The sequence below is a fragment of the Orcinus orca genome, chromosome 11 (assembly GCF_937001465.1).
Source record: "Orcinus orca chromosome 11, mOrcOrc1.1, whole genome shotgun sequence".
Lineage (NCBI taxonomy): Eukaryota > Metazoa > Chordata > Mammalia > Artiodactyla > Delphinidae > Orcinus > Orcinus orca.
Genome location: NC_064569.1, coordinates 86082750 through 86105024, shown reverse-complemented (window position 1 = coordinate 86105024; position 22275 = coordinate 86082750). Strand labels below are relative to the sequence as shown.

General features: G+C 35.9%; 1 protein-coding gene across 4 annotated transcripts in view; it reads right to left on the bottom strand.

Annotated features, from left to right (window-relative positions):
* WASHC4 (WASH complex subunit 4) overlaps positions 1-15492 on the bottom strand; it is a 52273-nt gene extending 36781 nt beyond the window's left edge. For all 4 annotated transcript variants that reach the window (XR_004483091.2, XM_004269430.4, XM_033427571.2 and 1 more), the window contains exons 1-13: positions 15333-15492; positions 11955-12094; positions 10962-11015; positions 10800-10865; positions 10001-10046; positions 9466-9533; positions 6171-6253; positions 4503-4545; positions 3954-4057; positions 3241-3361; positions 1696-1819; positions 1464-1591; positions 461-621 (exon numbers count right to left, since the gene is read on the bottom strand). Coding sequence is in view for 3 of the 4 variants with exons in the window: in XM_004269430.4 (XP_004269478.2) it covers positions 461-621; positions 1464-1591; positions 1696-1819; positions 3241-3361; positions 3954-4057; positions 4503-4545; positions 6171-6253; positions 9466-9533; positions 10001-10046; positions 10800-10865; positions 10962-11015; positions 11955-12094; positions 15333-15393 (1199 nt within the window). In the remaining variant the exon portion in view is untranslated. The remainder of the gene's footprint in view (positions 1-460; positions 622-1463; positions 1592-1695; positions 1820-3240; positions 3362-3953; positions 4058-4502; positions 4546-6170; positions 6254-9465; positions 9534-10000; positions 10047-10799; positions 10866-10961; positions 11016-11954; positions 12095-15332) is intronic.
* Positions 15493-22275: the final 6783 nt, after the last annotated feature.

Here is a 22275-nt window from a genome sequence, read left to right as displayed (position 1 = left end):
TAGTACTTCTTAACTTCTTAAATATGTGCATACATTACTTTCATAAAAATAAAAAAAAGGAGTGCATTAAACTGAAGTCAACTCCTGCAAAAATCAACATTGAGTCATGTACACACAATGTTCTAAATGTCATCAACTGGCATCTACTGCAGAGACTTCACTTTACACACAAAAATATTTAATGCACCTGACAAAAAGTATATGAATGTATGCACACATATCTATGTTTCCATAAAGTATAATTTGCCTACATCTTAAATTGAGTTTAAGCCTACAACATTTAAAACAAAAAACACTCCTAGAAAATAAATCTCCTTGAGACTGCCCAACGTTTTCTCTGGTAATGAGTAACTATGTCTGATCTTATAATTCAAATACTTTCTGCATATTTAGAATCAGTATAAAATTTGAAAATATAAACTATCTAAATATTTACATTATGGGTACTTATAAAACCTACTTGGTAAGGGACTGAGCTTTCTGCTGTAGGAAAGTATCTCTGTAGATTTTAATGGCTTGAAGACTTTTTCTATCCAGAAGTTTGGCAGCTGCTGGTATTTTCTGGATCAAAAAATTGTCAGGAAACCAAATAATATTAGCAGTCAGAGTGATGGCTGGTACCTGAAACAGGAAATGAAAGAGGAGGAAAATCATTAAATGCAGGTTAAGCAACAAACTGTTTAATAATCCTACAACATGCAATGGAAAACAACCTATTTCAAGAAAAATAATGATAAAAAGATACTCATTAATATGAGATAAATTATGTTAATGTGGCACAGAGTAAAGGCATTCCTATATCTGGTGTGGAGCATGACACTAATTTTATTCTGTCTAAATATTAAACAACACACACACACACTCTCACAGATTTTCAGATGAACAAAAATATGCAAAAATTAAACAGAAACTTGAGTCTTCATGACCTTTACTTTCACTCTATTTTAGTGAAAAAATACAAAATAAATATCCAAGATGGCTGGGTTCTCATGGTCATATATCACTTGATTATATAAACCATCTAAATTTTCAATTTTGAAAACAGGTGCCACATCATGGAAACAGCAAAGACAGAGAAAAAAATTGTTTTAAATTTCTTCCTACTTCAATAATGAGAATGGGTGGCAAGAAGAGAAAGCGAAGGAAAAGAAAGAGGAAAAAGTAGTAATAGCAAGTTAATGTACAGGAAAAAATGTGGAAAAGCATCCACTAATATGTATTTATACAATGTGGAATTATGGGGTATTTTCATTTACTATGTTACTTATTTCTGGAATGCTTAAATATTTTAAATATTCTTTAAAATGAATATTATGATATTATTTTTGTAATTATTATTACAAAATATTATAAAAATTATTATTTTTGTAAGCAGGAATAAAATACATTTTAAAATACCCAATTTTATCCCAAATCTTTTCCATCTATTCAAATTGAAAAAAATAGAAGTTCCAAGTTCTTACCTTCTTACAAATGTCCAATAAAGACTTGTAAAACTTTTTATCAACCGTTCGAAAAATTTGAAAGTGCAATACAAAGAGTCCACAAATTCCTACATACTTGTCTCTCTGGTCAATTTCAGAAGGTTCGCCTTATAAAACAATAACATGAGAGAAAAACAGAATATACTTAAAATTCTGCTTTAAAGGAAATGAAAACTTTTAAATGAAAACCAAAAAATGCATGTTACATTACCAAGTTTGGCTTCTACATTTGCAAAAATTGAGCGAATACTATGTGCAAATTCTTCAGCAAAAGTGCTATTTTTTGACACAGATACTCCTCCATTGAGAGAATCAAACTGCTGTTCTATACAGGCCTAGACAGGAAACATTTAGAGAAATTTACACTCTCATAAGCTATTATGACTTAATATGCTTTAAACAGATTTAAATATAGAGTGATAAACTCCTACATTCATCATTTTGATTTTACTAACACTGAGGCTCAGGTTTTTAACCTTAACCTAATATCTAAATCCTTCTGAATGGGAAATGTATATGTACTTACATATTTGAGTACCCCTTATGTGAAAGTAATAAAACTGAACCAAAATCTATAATTCTACATGAAGAGATACACACAAGTGATTACAGAAGGTGTATCTGATGAAGCATGGGAAAGCATGCTTTATTATTTTAATTTGCAATTTTAAGAGGAGACTTTTTCTGTTTACAATTACTTTCCTAACACTTTATTACATTATGTGTAGAAATGGCTCCTGGAAAAAGAATCAACAAAAAAATTCTTCTGAAATTAACAGATTAACAGTTAAGTTGGTATAAACAAGAGTTGTGATCATTCTGTAAAAACTGTGATCATCTAAAATATAAATTAAAGGTAACCTTGAATCAGATTTTAAATGGAACACACAGTTGACCCTTGAACAAGTGGGGGTTAATCCCCGTATAATTTAGAGCTAGCCCTCTGCATCCACGGTTTCTCCGCACACTTGCATTCAGCCAACCGTGGACTGTGTAATACTATAGCGTTTACTATTGAAAAATATACATATTTAAGTGGACCTGTGCAGTTCAAACCCATATTGTTCAAGGGTACTGTAATGCAATTTCTGGTGGATACTACCCAAAGCTGTGCCATCCAACAGAACTTTCTGTGATGATGAAAATGTTTTATATCTGTGCTGTCTGATATGATTGTTAGCCACAGCTGGCTTTTCTCCCAGCTTTACTGAGATATCACTGGCATATAACATATATAAGTTTAAGGTGCACAGTGTGATAATGAGATTACATGCAGCTATTAAGAATTTGACATGTTGCTAGTGTAGCAGAAGAAATGAATTTTTATTTTTTTTAACTAATTTACATTTAAACAGCCACACGTGGTTAGAAGCTACCTGGATTATGCAGATACAAATTATATTCCGAGTAGGAAATTAAAACAGACTTATAAAAGGCTGTCTTACAAACCTGAATCTAGAGGTTAACAATAAACAAAATGCTTGACACAACTACTCAGATACTAACCCTTGAACAGTTTTATCCTTTTACGTAATTTAAAAAACCCTTATCACAAATACAACCAGTATACTATTAATTTCATTTCCTACTAGATACTGATATAACTATATTTTAGTACATTAACCATGTTTTAAGCCTAAGCACTTTTAAAGAAAAATATAGTCACAACAATATGCTATAAAAGTGACCCACAACAATTCTGAGATGGGTCTACTAATATAAGCCCATTTACTATAGCCTGATACAGCACTCATACCTGAAATATCATTCCATCAAGTAACTGTCCTTCTAGCTTCAGCAAGAACTTTTCAAATGGCTTTAGTTTTTCTTCCTGAATTCCAAATTTTGAAGGGTTGTGATGGACAGATTTCAGTAACCTTGTAGAAAAGTAGGAGAAAGACCTTTGATTTGCCTAATAAATTATTGTATTAAAAATATTCCCAGAAATCAAAGTTTTATATTTGTATCACTTGTTTGGCTCTACACATTTGAAAATTTGAACAAAAACAATCCTAACATATTTAGTTTTCTAATCATACCTTTTTATATCATCTTAAATTCAGATATCTGGTGCTCTCTAGATAAGACATTTAAGTGAATGCTTATAGATTGAATAAAACAAAATGCCTTGACTTTTAAAAGTTCTGGAGTATAAAATAAAACCAAGCGGAGAATAAACAACTATCATTCGTATAGAACAAGGAAAAAATGAATCTGAGTCCTAAGATAGTCAAATTAACAACTACACTTTAAGAATTAGGATGCTTTGTACAAGTATATCATACGCTCAAAAAGCCTACCTGAAATTAAAAGAATGGTTACTGTCTTCAAAGAAAATCTGACATGAGATCCTTCTAAGTACAGATCTTCAGGTCTCCTAACGGATCTGTACTATTTATATTTATTTATTTTTTACTAATACATTACCTATACAAAGTAAGAGTATTTTAAACATTCTAATTGGCTCACCTTTTGTACATAGTCCAGTGGTCTTTCAGTGTGATATGATTGTCAATAATTTCATCCAGGGTAAGCAGAACTGTTAGCAGCTCTCCCAAGTGCTCATACATAGTCTGTTAAAAAACCTTAAATGATTATCATTTAATCACTAGTTAGAAGTTAAGCTTCATGTGGATTTTTTAAGTTAAACACACTTGGGCTAATTACTAAATTAAAGCAGTGGGTAAATTAAACTACAGATGAAACTGTTAATCCTCAGATGGAACCATCAACCTTAAATTGGGAAACCCTTCACCCAATATTTCATCCTTGATCGTGATACTGTAGATTCTCTGAAGAGACCACCTGGAGAGTCTGCATTGGGCCAATACTAGGAAGAGTTACACTGATAGTGGGTCAGTAATGCCTCATCAACTTCACAGATAAAAGAGAACAAAAGCAAAAACAAGAACTCCTTTAAGAGCCTTGCAATAATTGTTGTACTCCCCAATCATACAAACTCCAAAGTAAAATATACTAAAAATTACAATTTTACAGGTCAAGTTAAATTACTTTTACCTGAAAATGAACTCCAGTTGTCTCTATAATTTTGGGTGCAATCCTGTAATAAAATAACACCCAAGTTAAAAAAAAAAAATCTCCTTTTTTGTCACAGTTCATGTTTAAGGAAAACACATAACAGCAGAAGCTCTTGGAATTTTAATATGTATTTATTTTTATTTAGGCTTTAGTCACTAAAATTTACACGACCCAAAGAATTATTATCGTATTCCACTTTCCCAAGCAGATAACTTGTACATACAGAGTCTGGGCTCTCCTTGCCTACACCCAACTCCTCAGTGGGTAGGTATATGTCAATAGGCAGCCCATGAATAACCCCTAGCCATTCAAACCTAAAGGATCTAACTTGGGATGGAGCTAAAGAAATAACAAAACTGGTATTTATTTCTTTCTAAACTATCAGAATTTCGCAATTTTCAACTAGAATCTTTATCCCACCCAAACTGGCATTTGGGAACTAGACTTCTGTTCAGTTGGATTTATTGCTAGCATTCTCATTCCTACTGAAAAAACAATGCATACAAATGGGATTATACCAAAGTCAAAAGCCCCAGGATAATTCAATTTTACTTCCTAGAGAGTCAATCTACTCAACAGTAAATAAATTAATACTTATCAAAGCATATATAAATATCCCACAAGATAGAATATTTAAAAAATTAAACACAAAATTCAGACAAATTTCCTCTTTCAAGGGCAGCAGTGTGGTAGTGGGGAGTCTCTTTGAATTACACACCAAGTACAGCAGGGGTTGGGGGGAGCTGTGCTCTCATTCGCTTCTGCCATGAGGAGAACTTCAGTGAGAGCACGAACATAAAATAAATAACTGACTGACTGGAAAAACATGAGAATGAGAAACAGTTAACACAGTCTTTCACTTTATAAAGAGAGTTGAGATGCAGCATGGTATAGTAAGAACAACAATGAATGGACTGGTGACCAAAAAAGCAGTACCTAACTTGCTATGGAATCTTGGCAAATAATTCCTTTGGGCTTCAGTTATCTCTCTTCTCATAATTGAGACTCCCTAGTCATATACCTCAACAAAGTTTTGTAACATTATAATTAAGTAATAAATGGGGAAATTTTTAAATATACAGTTTTAATCAAATGCAAGATATTACTTTGTGGTGGTTAAGAATACTAAGGGCTCTATGAAAATGTGGTCTTTTTCTTGATTTAGGGCAGTGGTCTCCAAACTTGGAAGAGCATTAGAATTACTCACAAAAATTTTTCAGGGTAGATTACCTAGCCCCACTCCCCAAGATTCTGTAGTTTAAGAAAAGTGTCACATGATTCTAATCCAAGGACCCTTCAATGTAAAGGAAAGAGGAAATAAGTAGAGACAACTTGGTACATATACTAATTCTATATTAGCCTTTTCTATACAATCAGATTTCTTTAAGATTATTCTGTCAACATTCTCGTTCAGACAGATAATGGGCTCATTCACCATGGCAGAAACTGTCTTACTAACCTATGGATTACACACATCAAGTAGTGTTTAAAACATCATGAGTGTTCAAAGAACGCTGAATAAGTGAATGAAGGAATGAGTGAATAAGTGAGTGAACAAATGAAAAACTTTCAGATATTTAGCTAGTTTAAGAAAAACATTTCCTGCATCTCTATTAAAAATGTAAAAACATTTCTAAAATCCATTACTTGTTACTGATATAGAGGGCAGCCAACTGATGGACTACATTCATCACCACTTCATAGCACCTCGTAACAAAACAAGACAGTTCCTGAAATGACAAGTTGAGTATATGTTACAAGTTGAGTAAATGTCACTATTTCTGACTGAATTTTTATGGTAACAATGCTAAACAAAATAGTTTTCTACTAAAAATCTCCAGTTAACCTGCAGAAAGACAACTTCAAGCATCCTTCAAGCAATCAGTTCTTAATTCACCTCCCAACGTTATTTCTACCTCTTTGCCCCTACAGCATTTCATTCATCCTTCTATTTTAAGTCTTGTTTTCATTACTCATATAACTCCTAACTGACAGAGACTGTCTTATTCCTTCTTTGAATGGCCACTGCCCAGTATGGTGGCTAACCCTCAACTGCTTCTCAATAAATGTCTGCCTATTAAATGAATAAATGAGTGAACATCTGAATGAATGAAGAAGCTCAGAAGCTGCCAGTTTAGAAAGTATGACAATGAGGGGAAGGGGTCTTCAGAAGTCACTCTGAAATAACTTCAAACGTTTATTACCTTGAACCTTATCTATGAACAGGCTTGGCACACATCAAGTGAAATATTAATTATCCCAGGAATATGTTTGTCATTAGTTAACTCACATCTATCCTAAAATATTTAGAACCTAATTAAACTTATGGCTGCTCTAAACTGTAAGCTCTATGAGGGCAGAAATTTCTGTTGGTTTTGTGCACTGCAGTATCCAAAGCACCAAGAACAGTTTCTAACATATGCTAGGCTCATAAAACATTTGTTGAATGTTTAAAAATGGAATCATATGCAGCTGTTAGATCCACAGTTTAAATTTTTTGAAAGTGAAAATAATACATTTCAATTTTATTTAAACAGCTCTAGTTTTACATTTCTTATTAAACTTCTAAAAGTCTAATAAAAGCAGAGGAAAGAACAGAAAATGCAGGACAAATAGAAAGCACAAAACAAAAAGGCAGAAATAAGTCCAGATACATAATACACTATTTATATAAGACAGAAATAGAAATAGAATTAACCAATTAAAACACAGAAATTTTCAGATTATATAAAAAAGCAAAATCCAGATAGATGCAGTTTTAAAGAAACACAACTAAAACATAATGACACTGAAAGGCTGAAAGAATAAAAAGAATTTTAAAAAAAATGCTAACTAAAACAGAGCTGGGGCAATGATATTAATATCAAACAGATTTTATTAGCATTACTATAGCTAATGACCATATATGTAACTATATATTACCTACATAATTATTATCACAGCTTAAGAAGATCACCACACAATAAAAGATTCCATTTACTGGAAATTATGAACAATTATAAACTTGTATGCACCAAATAAAACATCCTCAAAATAAGAAATGCAAAATTTGACAAAACTAGAGAAACTGACACATTCACTTCAACCTTGTAAATTAACATTTCTTAGACTCCTGCCCAGCAGGCTTCCTGTTAGGTTCTGCCAACAGGTGGTATTAAAAGCAGACTAGAAGGCAGGAAATGGACATCCTTCCTATTTCTTGCTGTTTTTATCAACATAATCCAGGCAGAAGCAGTTCACCCCAGCAATGGCAGCTTGCCCCAGGCTCCTCCTTCTTTCAGCACTACAGAACCAATCTTCAATTTTAAACTCTACCAGCAGCAACCAGGCAGCACTGCTTCCTCAGAGGTATGATACTAATTCCCTAGGGCTCCTCCTCCTATAGCTCCCAGACTCTGGCAACCCGAACCTTTTCCCTTTTTTACCCTAGATGTAGAGGTGATATCTGCTTCCTCTGGCTTACCTCACTGTTTTTTCTTTCAGCCCTCCAATTCTTATGGAACCAATTCTCTATATTAAATCTCCTCCTTTTTTTTTTCTCTTTCTTTAATTGAAGTATAGTTGATTTATAATACTGTTAGTTTCAGATGTACAGCAAAGTGATTCAATTATATATATTTTTTTCAGATTCTCTTCCATTATAGGTTATTACAAAAGATTGAGTATAGTTCCCTGTGCTATACAGTAAATCCTTGTTGTTTACCTATTTTATGTATAGTATTGTGTATCTGTTAATCCCAAGCTCCTAATTAATCGCTCCCCACCACCTTTCCCCTTTGGCAACCATAAGTTTGTTTTCTGTTTGTGAGTTTGTTTCAGTTTTGTAAACAAATTCATTTGTATTATTTTTTAGGTTCCACATATAAGTGATATCACATAATATTTGTCTCTCTCTGTCTGACTTACTTCACTTAGTATGAAAATCTCTAGGTCCAGCTCTGTTGCTGCAAATGGCATTATTTCACTCTTTTCTATGGATGAGTATTATTCCATTTTTGTATATATGTACCACATCTTCTTTATCCATTCATCTGTTGATGGACACTTAGGTTGCTTTCATAACTTGGCAATTATAAATAATGCTGTATCACTGGGGTGCATGTATCTTTTTGAATTAGAGTTTTTGTCTTTCAGAATATATGCCCAGGAGTGGCATTGCTGGATCATATGGTAGCTCTATTAAATCTCCCCTACCTCATGTGATTTGTTTTCTGGACTGAACCCTGACTGACACAAACCATCATAGAGGATACTTTCAACAAAAGGCTCTGTTAGGTAAGAAGACCAAAAAAAGTAGTAAAGATATAAAAGATTTGAATATAGTAGCATGCGTGATTCAATGAAATATATCAAATCTTATATCCAACCATCAAAAGGTAAGTGAGATTATGAGTACTGTTCCCTTATCTCCAATGTTTGCCTTTTTCATATTATATAAGCATTGCTTTTATAACAGAGAAACAGAAGTTATTTCATTCTTTTGATAAACCAAAAGACCTAGAATAACTAAAACTTTGCAGTGATGAAAAGCATATCTAAACTGAAACATCTGGTTAGAAGCATCATGTGCTGCTGCTTTTAAACCTCATCATAGCTCACATAACAGCTTAATGATCTCCATTAACAACTTTTTCGAACATAAAGTATCCTTTCCTACCAGGTACAAAATTTAAATTATTTTAAAAGGCATGGTGATAAACTGTCCATAAATGAAATTATACAAAGAAACTTATTTTGATAGCTTATCTTACTAAAAATGCTATGAAAATCTTCCAGGAATTACAATCTCCTTAACTATCAATTTAATCCATCTCCAACTAAGTATCTTACCCTCACAGTACACATTCTTAGCATTTGAAGGTTTCATAACTCTTTTCTGATTATGTGTGATTTACTCAAACTTTTCAAAGAAAAGGCTCAATAAAAAGTAAAAACCATTTACCTGTAAGAATGAAATAAATCTCCCCATCTGAATTTGGCAATCGCCTTCCAGCATGCTGGAATCTGTAGCTTTAAAAGGCAACATGAAGAATATTTCAATTTTTTATTTTAATCAACACCAAAAGAAAAAATGTGATTTTTATTCATTAGGACATCTCCTAATCTGCATAGTATTGAAAACAGAATTTTTACACTGAAGAGAAAAATGAAACAATCATTAATCACACAATTAAAAGTAACCATCTGTTTCACTATTTAATGAATTCAAGGAAAATCCTCATCTAGCTACAGTGCTTTGTAATTTATAAAAATATCAAAATAAACTTCATACAGAATTTGCTGCTGCTTCATCACTGAGGTTTTTTTTACCTGTTTACCAAACAAAAATATAAACCGACAAAAAATCTGAATGTTAATTTTCTCACACTAATACTTCACATGATCATGACAGTCCTAGAATTGCCAGTTAACTTTTTGTTCATTTCAATCGCAAAAAAAAGCATCACAACATTACAATGTGAAATTTTAAAACTTACCTCCTTCTCCATAAAACAAGAGACCATTGTAAAATTTAGTTTCAGCCTGTTTAAAAAAAATTAAAATAATTTTATAAGGTTGCTATTTTGTTTTTAAATTCCTAAGCTCTTAGTTATCCCTATTTAATAGTAAGCAGATGACTACATCACATACATAAATTCACTTAAATTCAAAAACTGCTTGCAATATAGGTAAATGTAATTTATCTTTAGAGTACCAAAGATCTTACTGATACTCAACCTTATTTCTTGATTTCTTTAGCCTTTACTTTGTCTTATCTGACCACTCTGTAATTTCCCACATCCTCCCACTAGTTCATGAGAGAAAAAGCAACCACATAGTATCAAAAAGGTAGAGAAAAAAAGATGAAGTTTACCATCTTCTACCAGAGTTTTAATGGCTCATGGGTGAGGAAACACAGAACATATTAAAAATGCAAAGCTTTAAAAAAAAATCAGTTATATCCAGAAAGTCATTATATATGACAAGTAACACAGAAGGAATGCAGACCCAGACTCAAACCATTATTACCAGTAAAATGTTAGGTTGAGTGACACTCTTTCAGCTTCGGTTTCCTCATCTATTCCTCACGTACCTCCTGGGTGGTTATTAGCATTAACGGGGTTAGCATGATGTTTGGTACACAGTAAACACCCAGTGAATGGTACTCATTATTACTACTATTATAAATATACAGTTCATTCAACATTCACTAAATATCTATGCACACTGTACACATATAAGCACATATTTGCTTTTAAATCATGTTTTTAAGGTCTTAAGAGTACAAATAATTACCTCATATTTTAATTTCTTGATTTCACAACAAAGTGCAGCATAAACAGTGATGACTTTGTTTAAGACCTAGTTTCATGAGTAAAAACACAAAAGGAAAAAAGTAAATTATAGCAGATAACTAAAGCATTTTAAAAATAAATTTTTAGGTTTAGGAATCTGTACCTTGTTTTCAGTCTTTATGAGTTCCAAAAGGGAAGACTGTTCATAAGGCAAAAGCTATAGAAACAAAGGAAAATAAAATTTCTTTTTAATTTGAAAAAAATCATGAAAATTCTAAATACACAAACTGAGAGACTATCTCTCTTCTACGGAAATTTGTGTTCGACCCTGTACTCAGCACTAGCACCACACCAGATGGGCAGTGACTGCTAATGGCTATGGGATTTCTTTTTGGGCTGGTGAAAATGTTCTAAAGTTGACTCTGGTGATGGTGACACAATTCTATGAATACAGTAAAAACCAAAGAATTGTACGATATATGAATTACATCTCAGGAAAGCTGTTATTAAAGTAAGTCAACATGCGACTTAGGACAGTTGTCTAGCACATAATAAGTACTCAATAAATGTTAGCTATGACTTAAGCGCCAACAGTTTCAAAGATAAAACAGAACTACCTCAAAATGGAACAGAGCAGGAGTGACTTATCTTATATCTTAAAAAAATCACTCCCATATTAAGGTCCCCTAAATAGCATAAGGGAGCTTTTGGGAAATCATGGAAATATTCAGTATCTTGATTGGGATATGAGATACATGGGAATAGGTGCTTGGTAAAATTCACTGAACAGTATTTTAAATCTATGCTTCTCACTGTATGTAAAATAACCTCAATAAAAAAAACAAGTAAAGCTTCAATATGCTATTCCAATCCTCTTCATTTTCTTGATAATGAAAAACAAGTTAGCTCAAAGAGTTGGAGTTCGTGTCATTCTTTGACACTGAAGACTTTGAGTTTGTGTCATTCTTTAAAAAGGAAAACAAAAACACATGCATGGCTTAGAGAAACGGAAATTAACCATTCTTCTCCAAGTTTATTTTAGTTCTTTTAGATTCCAAATAATAAAAATACATATCCCAATTTTGAAAACTGTTTTCAAGATACAGTATGTCCTCTAAAAAGTATACATAAATTAAAAAATAAAACAAAATCAAACCTTTAATGCTATAGGATCAAGATTGAAATCCCAAACATCTCCAATTGAATCATCCAGTGCGTCCTCAATTCTTCTCAACTGAGAGGTATACTCCTCAAGAAATTTCCCATAATTCTTAAGCTGGACTTCAGCATGAATTTCTAAATTTAAATTTTAAAAGTTTGTAAGAAGTATAAGTAATGAATTACAAGACATTTACTTCAAATAATCTCAAAAGTCACAGCAAAGTAGATACTAAGCATTGTTAATGTATCACTTCGGAATGTCTGGACTTCTTGAAAATAAAGTTTTAAAGTTAAACAATAACTGAACTTTCAATCTTTTCCAAACAGATACGATAATTGTAAAAAACAGTAGATGTTACCACTTAGAGATATCATCTTAAAACTGCAACTTTAAAATACTATGAAAAAGTTACTATACCGTTTACTCCAAAATCTAAAATATGTGAATAATGCCTTAGACAATTCAATGTCCTGATTCTATGTTTCAGTCATAAACAACTTTTTTGTGCAAAAAAAAAAAAAAAATCATGACCTGATTTAGGTGCAAAAATCTGTGTTGTCATAGAAGCAAAATTTTAAAATGTAATGCTTAATTACACAGTAAACTACATCTAAAAATACACCTAAATATTGTTTTTTAAATGGTTTTAGACCTGCTTCATCATATTATTCCTGTAATGCCTCAAATTTACCAAGATATTTTGTTTTAATTATTTAACTATCATAACAGAATTGGAAAAGCCACTAAAGGACAGTGAGTACAGAATACTGTGCTGATATTTACAGAATTTACACATTAATAGATGACTCTAGGAACTCACTGGAATAAACTGGACAATAAAAGTTTGCCTACTCAGCGAAGTTAATGACAGTAAATATTCCACCTTAAACATAAGGTTTTAAACATAAGAATTAAACATAAAGAATTAAACATAAGAATTCATTACTCATTCCAAAGGCAGCAAATTCAACTCCAACTCAGTTTCTTTTATTGATGTGAATTACTTTATTCCATCGCTGTCTTCTAAAAAAAAGTAAAAATTTTCTCTCCTCAAATTAGCAATGCCAAGCAACTCTAAGATAAGGTATGTTCTAACTCATTAAGGATAAAGACCTAGCTTCACATTCTCCACTATTTTGCAACTAATGCTCCAAATCAGGTGGATCAATTAGTTCATTATGGTTCCCATCTCATTATAGTATTAATCTAGGCAATTCTGGAAAAAAATTAGTCTAGATATGATTCATATTCCAAAAATTAATGAAAACAAGGCACAGAGAAGAGAAGTCCTCTCTTCCCTACAGCTTAAATTTTTAAAACTGCATTAAGATTCTCGAAATCCCAAGTACATGTCTAATTTTCAGTTACGTGGGAAATGACCAAAGCTGCGTTTAAACAGCAAATGAGTTCTTAATGGCAATGCTAGAAAAACATGCCAATGAATTATTCATTTAGTCTGTTTGGAAATTCATAAAGTAGCAGGCAAGAGAACACCTGTAATAACATTAACATTCCTTGCTGATAAATTTTTAAGTTGGTAAAAGTTAAAATAAAAAGATTTGAAATAAGAACTCCATAATGATTCTTCAAGAGTAAAAAATGCAAAAACCTATTTACATGCTTATCTCTTCCAACAGACTTAATTCCTTGTTTTATCTTTGTATCCCTAATACCTACCACAGTTCCTGGCATGTGGAAAAAGTCTTTTGAGTGAATCAGATCATTCTGATTGAACCATTTTTCAAACCCAAAACATATTTTCATTCCAATATTTTGCAGATACTAAAGTAGGGAACCTCTGTCCATAAAACTTCATACATGACAAGGTGCAGTTCACTTTAACAGTAAGTACAGTTATCTTCTCTGTAAACAAGTTGAAAGATTCAATACCACCAGGATCATTTTTTCATGCTGCATAGGAGCTTATAACTTATGGAATGTTTTGTGAAAAACTGCTAACCATCCTGAATTAAGCTCAAGCTTCTTTGAGAGGCTAATAAAACCTAATTACATCTAATGTGCCTGTCTTTTGTAAAATTATGCAAAATTTACACGTAATTTTTTAGAATAAATTTATTTATTTTATTATTATTTTGGGCTGCAATGGGTCTTCGTTGCTGCGCGCAGGCTTTCTCTAGTTGCAGCAAGCGGGGGGCTACTCTTCTTCGTTGCGGTGTGTGGGCTTCTCACTGCAGTGGCTTCTCTTGCTACAGAGCACGGGCTCTAGGCGCGCGGGCTTCAATAGCTGTGGCGCGCAGGCTTCAGTAGTTGTGGCTCGCGGGCTCTGGAGCGCAGGCTCAGTACTTGTGGCGCACGGGCTTAGTTGCTCTGCGGCATGTGGGATCCTCCCGGACCAGGGATGGAACCAGTGTCCCCTGCATTGGCAGGCAGATTCTTAACCACTGCACCACCAGGGAAGCCCTACCCCTAATTTTTAAAAATTACATTCACCTTTTGAGAAAACTACATTAAAAAAACAAATTCACAAGCAGTATGTTCCAATCTCTCTTATATCACCTACGCAGATTCATATCACCAAAGGTCAGAAACAGATCACCAATTTGCATTCATCTTAGGTAAAGTTTCACTGAAATAGTTTGGCCTCTAAATTTTGCTGCGTGGAACTGAATTTGCTAGGTTAAAATGAGACAATCCAATTTTATTAAGTAAAATCGGAAGCAGATTTGCTGTAATTTCTTTTTAGGTGCGCTGGAAACTACAGGACATCACTTTTGAAAAATACCACTTAACGTAAATAAAAGGCATGGGAGGAGATAAACTTGACATTCACGTGTTTATTTTTTTACCGCGAAATGAGTTCTTTTTCGCTATCTTCTAGAGAAGATAAGCATATGAATATGAAGGTAAAAACACTCAAACTTCCAAAAGTTGGTTTGGGAGGAAAACGAAGAAAGACAGGAAACCGAAACAGGAACCTGGACCTCAGCCTCACCTACCACTGCACGCTTTGAAGATCTGGCAAAAGCCCCGGGCGGCCAGAGACAAGGCAGCCTCCGCTCCCCGGGCTGCGGGCCCTCCCCGGGCGCGCCCCGCCCGAGCCCCCGGCTGCACGAAGTGGACGCCGCGCCCCCCCGGGCCACAGCGGGCTCCCCAGGACCACAGCGGGCTCCCCAGGACAGTCACCGCCCCGAAGGCCGAGCCGTGGCCGGGACTGACCCAGCATCGCCGGGGATCCCAACCCGGAAAGTTAGGTTCGCGAGCGCGTCCCTCTCACACCCCGAGGCGCAGAAAATGTCCCGAAGCGGACGGCTGCGCGCCCACAGCGACGCAGAGCCCTCCCGCAGGAGCGCTGCCGGGGCTGAGGCGGGCCGGGGAGCGTCCACCCGCAACCCTTGCCTGCCGCTCCCTTACTCTGTGAGCCGTCGTCAACGCGGTCGAACTCCCAGTCCGGGGACAGAGTCTCCACGGCCATCACTCCGGTGCCTCCCACAGTCACAGCCCCAAACAGCCTTGGCGACGACGGCGGCCTCACCCGGGCGGCTGTAACCGCACGTGACTTCCGGCTTCAGTCCCGCCCCCACTCGCGAGGGCCGGCCGGGCTCGTTGCCCCGGCGGGTCGCGGGGGCCGCTGGGAAAGTGAGTCCTCCGTGGTGGCTCGAGGAGGCTGCCGCGGCGCCGGCGGTGGTCCTCGCGGTGTCCTCCCGTTGCTGTTTGGGCCTCGCCACTGTTCAGTTCACTTTTCACGCCACATCAATACCTTCAATTTCGCTCTGCTATCTTCGGGCCATTTTTAATACTAGGAGAAGTGCTCCCTCAGTCTAGCCTAAAAAGGGCAAAATTGATGGGGTCGGGGCTCAGCAGACGCGGTTCTCTAGGACGTCGCCGTCCAGGCGCTTCTTCCCAGAAGCCCGTTTATCCTACGTCTTCCCGGTAGTCACCGTCCGACCTCTTGTTCTGCACGCCTTATGCAGATTGTTCTTGAGAAAAAAAGCCGTGTGCAAGAGGAGGAGTTTACGAACACCTTAAGCGAGGAATTTTACTTCTCTGCTAATATTGCGCTCACCGGCTCTCTACCCACCTCTTCTTAAAAAGGCAGGGGGGAAGAAGAAGCGCTGTTTAAGTGGGTTCTAAAAGGTACCTACCCACTAACTGGCTTTTCGGTGAACAAGGATCCGTGTTACCCAGTAAGGCTACGTGTCTACAAGTATTTGCACAGCAGTGTTCATTGCTGCATGGTTTTTAATAGATACTAGTAAGAATCCAGGTAAACGTCCATGAATAGGGAGTAATTACATAAAGTTTAATATGGCCATACTACGAAATACTAGATAACTGTTAAAAGAAATGAAGTAGGTTTATAGAGACATGAGAAACTGACAGGAGAAAAATGTGTATTTGTGGTTACATTTGTATATTTATATAAACGTGTACTGGCATATGTGCATGTAGATGCATAGAAAGAGAACTCAGATCACACCAAACAGGACAGTTGTCAACTGGAAAAGAGTATGTGTTGGTGATTAGAAAGTGAATTTTCAAGTTTTATTGTGTCTACTTACATGTTTTTAAATCTTTAACAGTGAGAATTTATGAAGGTCTTCTGTAGTCTTAAAAAGGACCAAAAATAACTAACTTAATCAAAGATAGTAAACGGCCCCTTGAAAGAGCATTCCCTGAGGCCCTTGAATCTGCAGTAGGTCAAATATTTGAGTGCCCACTAGGTACCAGGTACCATGCTAGATGCAGAGATTATTATGAAAAAACAGACAAGAAAGATGGGTCCCACCCCTATGGTGCTTGCAGTCTTAGTGGGCATTTTAGAAAGGAAAAAAGAAAGGCAACTTGAAAATGACAGGTAACATCAGTGCCTCACGGTTGGCAGACATTTTTCCTTTTACTTATGTGTGATCATGAGTTTGACTTTGCTGTATTCTTCACATTTGTGTTAATCACTGTAATTAATCTCCCAATAGCTCATTATGATACATTGAAATTACAGGTCAGAGCAATTTGAATCTGCATATCCACTAATCTATTAAATCAGTGCAAGAGGCAGTGTCATGTAATAATCAAAAACACAAGTTTCTACAGTCAAATTGTGTAGGTCCAAATCATAGCTCTGCCACTTACTAGCCATGGGGTTTTGGGCCAAGTAATTTAACCTCTGCTTCAATTTCCTCATTTGTAAAGTGGGAATAATAATAGTAAACTCCTCATAGGATTGTTATGAGGACTAATTTAGTTCATACATGTAAGAGGCATAGAGCAATGCCAGCCACATACTATAGAAATGTTTGCTGTTCTGACTCATCATATCCTTAATTTTAAAAGAAATCTCAGGGATTGCCTCTTTTTTTAACTTTTTATTTTATATTGGAGTATAGTTGATTAATAATGTTGTGATAGTTGCAGGTATACAGCAAAGTGACTCAGTTACACATATACAGGTATCTGTTCTTTTTCTAATTTTTTTCCCATCTAGGCCATTACATATTATTGAGCAGAGTCCCCTGTGCTATACAGTAGGTCCTCAGTTGGTTATCCATATTAAATATAGCAATGTGGACATGTCAGGGATTGCCTGTCTTGAACTTACATATCTTTAAATCAAATTCCATGCCTAGAATTTACAAATGTATGAGAGAATTACAAGTTAGATACTAAATCTAAAGCACATTCAGGGACTTCCCTGGTGGTCCAGTGGGTAAGACTCCGCGGGAGGCCTGGGTTCAATCCCTGGTTGGGGAACTAGATCCCACATGCATGCCTCAACTAAGAATTCGCATGTTGCAACTAAAGATCCCACATGCCGCAACGGAGATCCCATGTGCTGCAGCTAAGACCCAGCGCAGCCTAAATAAATAAATAATAAAAATAAATATTAAAAACGGTCCACATCCTAAATAAATAAATAAAGCACATTCACTATAAACTGAAATGTGCTCTCTGAAAGTTATTTATTACAACAGATGTTCTATATTTCCCAGGCCTAGGCTATCAAAGGCAAATAATCATTTTGAAAAATTAAATATCCTTCTTTCTACTTTTCTTCATTCTTAACAGTACTTTCTGAAAGGCAAGCTTGGAACTAGAAGGGGAAGTATTGTGCTATTTTGAGAGCTTCAAAGAACTTTAGAACAGTTGCCTTCAGAATGTGCCTGCCCTCTGGCACCTTGCCGTTAACCCTTATACCCGCAACTTAAGTACCAGTTTATTCTGTACCAAAACATAGTGTGTGTGTGTGTGTGTGTGTGTGTGTGTGTGTGTGTGTGTGTGTGTGTAAAACAGTGCTAAGGTCTTGGTGAACTTGTTTCTTAATATACATTTAAAGTATGTTTCCTACAATAGAAAATCTATGGTAATAATTCACTAAAGGCATTTCTCTTAGTAATTTGTCAGAGTCCTATGTGTATCTGTCAAAAAGATACCTAATATGGTAATTCATATATTTCTTTACAAAATAATCTCTCACCTGGACAGGAGTCTGAGTCTTCCTAAACCTATCATGACAGATCTTTTCTTTGCATTGTCCACACCACTGAGTGAAGTTTCTCAAAACCTATCTGATCAGGGAATGCCCCACTTTAAGTCCATCAATGAATTCCATTGTCCTTGGCATGGAGTTTATACTTCATAGGATGGAATACAAGGCTTTTTCCAATCTGCAACAGAGAACATATGGCCTGCAAAGCCTAGAATGTTTACTGTCTAGTCCTTTACAGAAAAGATTTGCCAACCCCTGGTCTAGAATCATACAGTTATACAAAGTTTATTATGAAAAACAGCAAAGTCTCGCCCACCCCTTCCCGCATTTTCCTGTCCCCAAAGGCAACCACTTCTATCTCTCTTAGTTGATTATTTTAATACTTACTTCCGTTTCTCTAAATAGCATAATGACAATATTCTTTAATTTTCAACTTTGGGAATTATATATTGTCTTCCCACTATGGGAGATGAGGATGTAACTATCTTTATCCCCTCACCCCACCATCCATATCTCTGCCATCCCACCCTTTTTCCAATATAGTTATATAATAATTTTGGTAGGTCAATATTCAGTGTTATGACTCTATTAACGCAACTCATAGTTGAGCCATGTGGTAGACTATGATATTTTTTCCATGCAAAGCTTTTTGTTTTTCCTGGCATAATTATTTTGGGGTTTTTTTAATGTTGTTTGCTTAGTTTTGTTTTTACCAATTCAACCTGAAAGTCTTCACCAATTGTCTAAATTTCCTCTCAGGATGTTCAGATGCCTGAGGTGCTCCATTAATTTCATCATCCTACAGACGGCTCCTAGAGCTTTCTAGCTCACTACCATCTGGACATTTTTATTAAGTTCAATATTCATTAAATGTTTTTCTCTGACATAGTAATTATTTTTATTGTGCTTTTGAATGTGTTTTTCAATTTCCAAATGCATGGGGATTTTTGATTTATCATTCAAAATTGATATCTAACCCAATTTCATATGGTCAGAGATGATGGTCTGTGTGATATCGATTCTTTCAAATATTATGATACTTCCTTTATATCCTAATTTGTAGCCTAATAAGTGGTGAAGTGAGAAAATGGATGTGAGCCTGAAAAAAAAGAGGTGTTCTTTAAGTATTGAATGCAGAGTACTATGTTCATCAAATCAAACTTCTTAATTAGAGATACAATGAATTTTTGTTTCAGCCTCCTGATTATTCCAAAAATCTGCCATTCAGCTGGCTCTTTGGATTCCTATACTCATGGATGACCAATGATTATGGGATCATGTAGGTTACCATCATACCTGATTCTGTGAATCCCGGGTTGCACTGAGCACTCCAGCCCTGTGCCTCCACAGTATTTATTTTGAAATTGTATGTTTGTATAACTGTATCCCCTGTTAGGCTATGTACTATTTTCCTATTATGGCTGTAAAAAATTGCCACACACTCAGTGGCTTAAAACAGCACGGATTTATTATCTTACACCTGGGGAGATCGGAAGTCCGACATGAATCTCACCATGCTAAAATCAAGGTCTTGGCCGGGCTGGTCCCTCCTGGAGACACTGAGGGGAGAATCCACTTTCCTGCCTTTTTTGGCTTCCATGCATTATTCCAGTCTCTTCTGCCATCACATCTACTAGTGACACTGATTCTCCTGACTTCCTCTTCTAAGGACCCTTGCAATTACACTGGGCCCATCCAGACAATCCACGATAATCTCCCTTTCTCAAGAACCTTAACTTAATCACATCCACAGAGTCCCTTTAAACAGGTAAGGTAACATAATCATAGGTTATCATAAACATAGGTTTGGAAATTAGGACATAGACATATTTGGAAGTCTGTTATTCACATCTGTACATATAGTACATCTTTTCTGATAATTCCAATATCTGGATTTATCTGTATGTCTCTACTCTGTTGTTTGGTATGTGTGTGGGTTTTTTTTTTCCCCCTCTTGGTTTTCCACCATTTGGTCTTGTTTCCTGATAAGGCTGATAAATTTTTTAGTGCATCCTGGTCTTTAAGTATGAAAAATTACAGAGATAAGTTGAGGATCTGGATGGTGTTATCTTCCTCCGGAGCGGATTACTATCTCTTCTGGAAGGTTATTAGAGTAGGGGCAGACTACTTTAACCCAGTCTAGACTGTTCTGATTCCAAACGGGGTTATTGTCTTTGTGAGGGCTGGTGTATTTCTGTATCATCTTAATCCCAGGATGTAGCTCTGCAGGGGTGCTGGGCAAGTCCTGCCAAACCTCTGCTCAGCTTTTCAACCTCGCAGCTGCTGCTTTCTGGTACTTACAAATCAGCAAATGCCTTGAGATTCACCTCTCTGGACCTTCTCTCCTGAATCTCGATTTCTCAAATCCTCACCTACCTAAGTCTCCAATGCCTTCAAAAAGATTTTTAGCGACAAAAGCAAAAATGGACAGATGAGACTACACCAAACTTAAAAGCCTATGCACGTTAAAGGAAACGATCAACAGAGTTAAAAGGCAACTTACGGAATGGGAGAAAATACTTGCAAATCATCTATCTGATAAGGGGTTAATATCCAGTATATACAAAGAGCTGCTACAATTCTACCATTAAAAAAAAAAAAAGTGGGCTTCCCTGGTGGCACAGTGGTTGAGGGTCCGCCTGCCGATGCAGGGGACGCGGGTTCGTGCCCCGGTCCGGGAGGATCCCACATGCCGCGGAGTGGCTGGGCCCGTGAGCCATGGCTGCTGAGCCTGTGAGCCATGGCCGCTGAGCCTGCGCGTCCGGAGCCTGTGCTCCGCACGGGAGAGGCCACGGCTGTGAGAGGCTCGCGTAACGCAGAAAAAAAAAAAAAAATTCTAGAGATCTATTACACAGCAATGCGAATATAGTTAACACTGCTTAACTGTACGCTTAAAAACGTAAATTTTATGTGCTTTTTACCACAATTAAAAATTCTCCCCCCGGAAAGATTTTAAAATATATTTTACCAGCTCTTCTAGTTGTTCTCAGCAAGAGGGTTGTTCTGACATAAGCTAGGCAGTCATAGCCAGAAGCCATGAAGGCTTTTCTATTTTTGTTTCTAATAAAGTTGTTTACTTCCCTGTTTCCATTCTTTTCCCCCTCTAGCTAATTCTTGACTTAGTAGTCAGAGCTTGATTTTTAAAATATAATCAGAGTATTCTACTCCTTTGTTTAAAAAACTATCAGTGGCTTCCAATTGTGCCTACAATAAGATACAGCATCTATAGGAAAAACCTGTCTACCTCGCCAGCATCCTCTTCAGGCTCTTTCTTTTTCACTCATTTTGATCCAGCCACATTGGTCTTTTAGTTCCTCCAACAAACTGAGCTCTTTTTCACATGAAGGCCTGTACACATACTGTGCCCTCTTTTTGCCTGGAAAGTTCTACCCCCACTGGCTGTCTTCCAGTTATCTTTGATATCTCAGATTAAATATCACTTCCTTAGTGAGGACATCCCTTGACTACACAAGCCCAAATAGGTACTTCTATTATATGAAATTCACTGTATACTTCTTTCCTTTGTAGCTCTCATCAAAACTTTGGATTATTTATTTGGGGGTTACTTGCTTAATCATTGCTTATCTCTCCCACTAGATTATAAACTCTATAAACATCCATGTCTCTTTGATACAGTTCAATGCCAAGTATAGTGCTTGGTATACTATATATATTTATATATATTTGTTGAAAGAATAAACCAATAATTATTTTTTCAATTGCTCTGTAATATTCATTTTACAGGAAAATTATTTCCTCTTAGTCAGGAGGTGGCATTGTTGGTTAAAGAATGTGTAAGTGGAAAACAAAAATCACTTAATAAAGTGGCTTTTTAAATTAGTCACTTCTTCCACCAGTATTTAATCAGGA